The sequence below is a fragment of the Penaeus monodon genome, chromosome 28 (assembly GCF_015228065.2).
Source record: "Penaeus monodon isolate SGIC_2016 chromosome 28, NSTDA_Pmon_1, whole genome shotgun sequence".
Lineage (NCBI taxonomy): Eukaryota > Metazoa > Arthropoda > Malacostraca > Decapoda > Penaeidae > Penaeus > Penaeus monodon.
In genome coordinates, this window is record NC_051413.1 from 10,406,256 (window position 1) to 10,406,786 (window position 531).

A 531-nucleotide genomic window follows, 5' to 3' on the forward strand; every position below is an offset into this window, starting at 1 on the left:
CAAAATCAAATATCTTACGTGTACACGCTCTGAAGGCGGTCGATGACTTCTTGGTCCATGCTGTTGGTCAAGTCTGCGAAAGTCTTGATCACTTGGTTTGTGCAGGCCGCCCGCACCGCCGTGTATCCTTTCAAGCCATGCTCACGCCCACGCTGGGTGTTGAGAGCAAGTAAGTCGATTCTGAGAGGCTCGTCGCCAGGGAATGATGTGGCCGTTATCTGGGGACGTGAACGGTGTATTTTAGCACATATTTGTAAATAATTCAAGGCTTGTTGTATTGTCATTAGTCCTATTTCTGTTGAATACATCATTGTAGTTATTTTTATTTTCTCGCATTTTTCATGAAAAGAATCAGAGTGCTATGGATCCTGACCTCATTTGTAAAGACCATATTACTGACATCCTGCCGGCTGACGCCACGAAGCACGTCGGCAGGTGCAAGCCCAAGGGACTCTTCAAGTGTGGCGGAGGAAAGATCTATTTGTGTGACCTTCCCAAAAGCGTCTACTACCTCAATTTGGTCCTGAGCAG

General features: G+C 46.7%; 2 protein-coding genes across 2 annotated transcripts in view; one reads left to right on the forward strand and one right to left on the reverse strand.

Moving 5' to 3' along the window:
- LOC119591364 (chorion peroxidase-like) overlaps positions 1-531 on the forward strand; it is a 28,494-nt gene that overhangs the window by 14,611 nt on the left and 13,352 nt on the right. The gene's annotated exons all lie outside the window — the stretch shown is intronic.
- The window catches only part of LOC119591366 (chorion peroxidase-like), a 2,647-nt gene that overhangs the window by 816 nt on the left and 1,300 nt on the right, over positions 1-531 (reverse strand). The window contains exons 5-6 of the mRNA XM_037940106.1: positions 374-523; positions 19-218 (exon numbers count right to left, since the gene is read on the reverse strand). Of these exons, the coding sequence (XP_037796034.1) occupies positions 19-218; positions 374-523 (350 nt within the window). The remainder of the gene's footprint in view (positions 1-18; positions 219-373; positions 524-531) is intronic.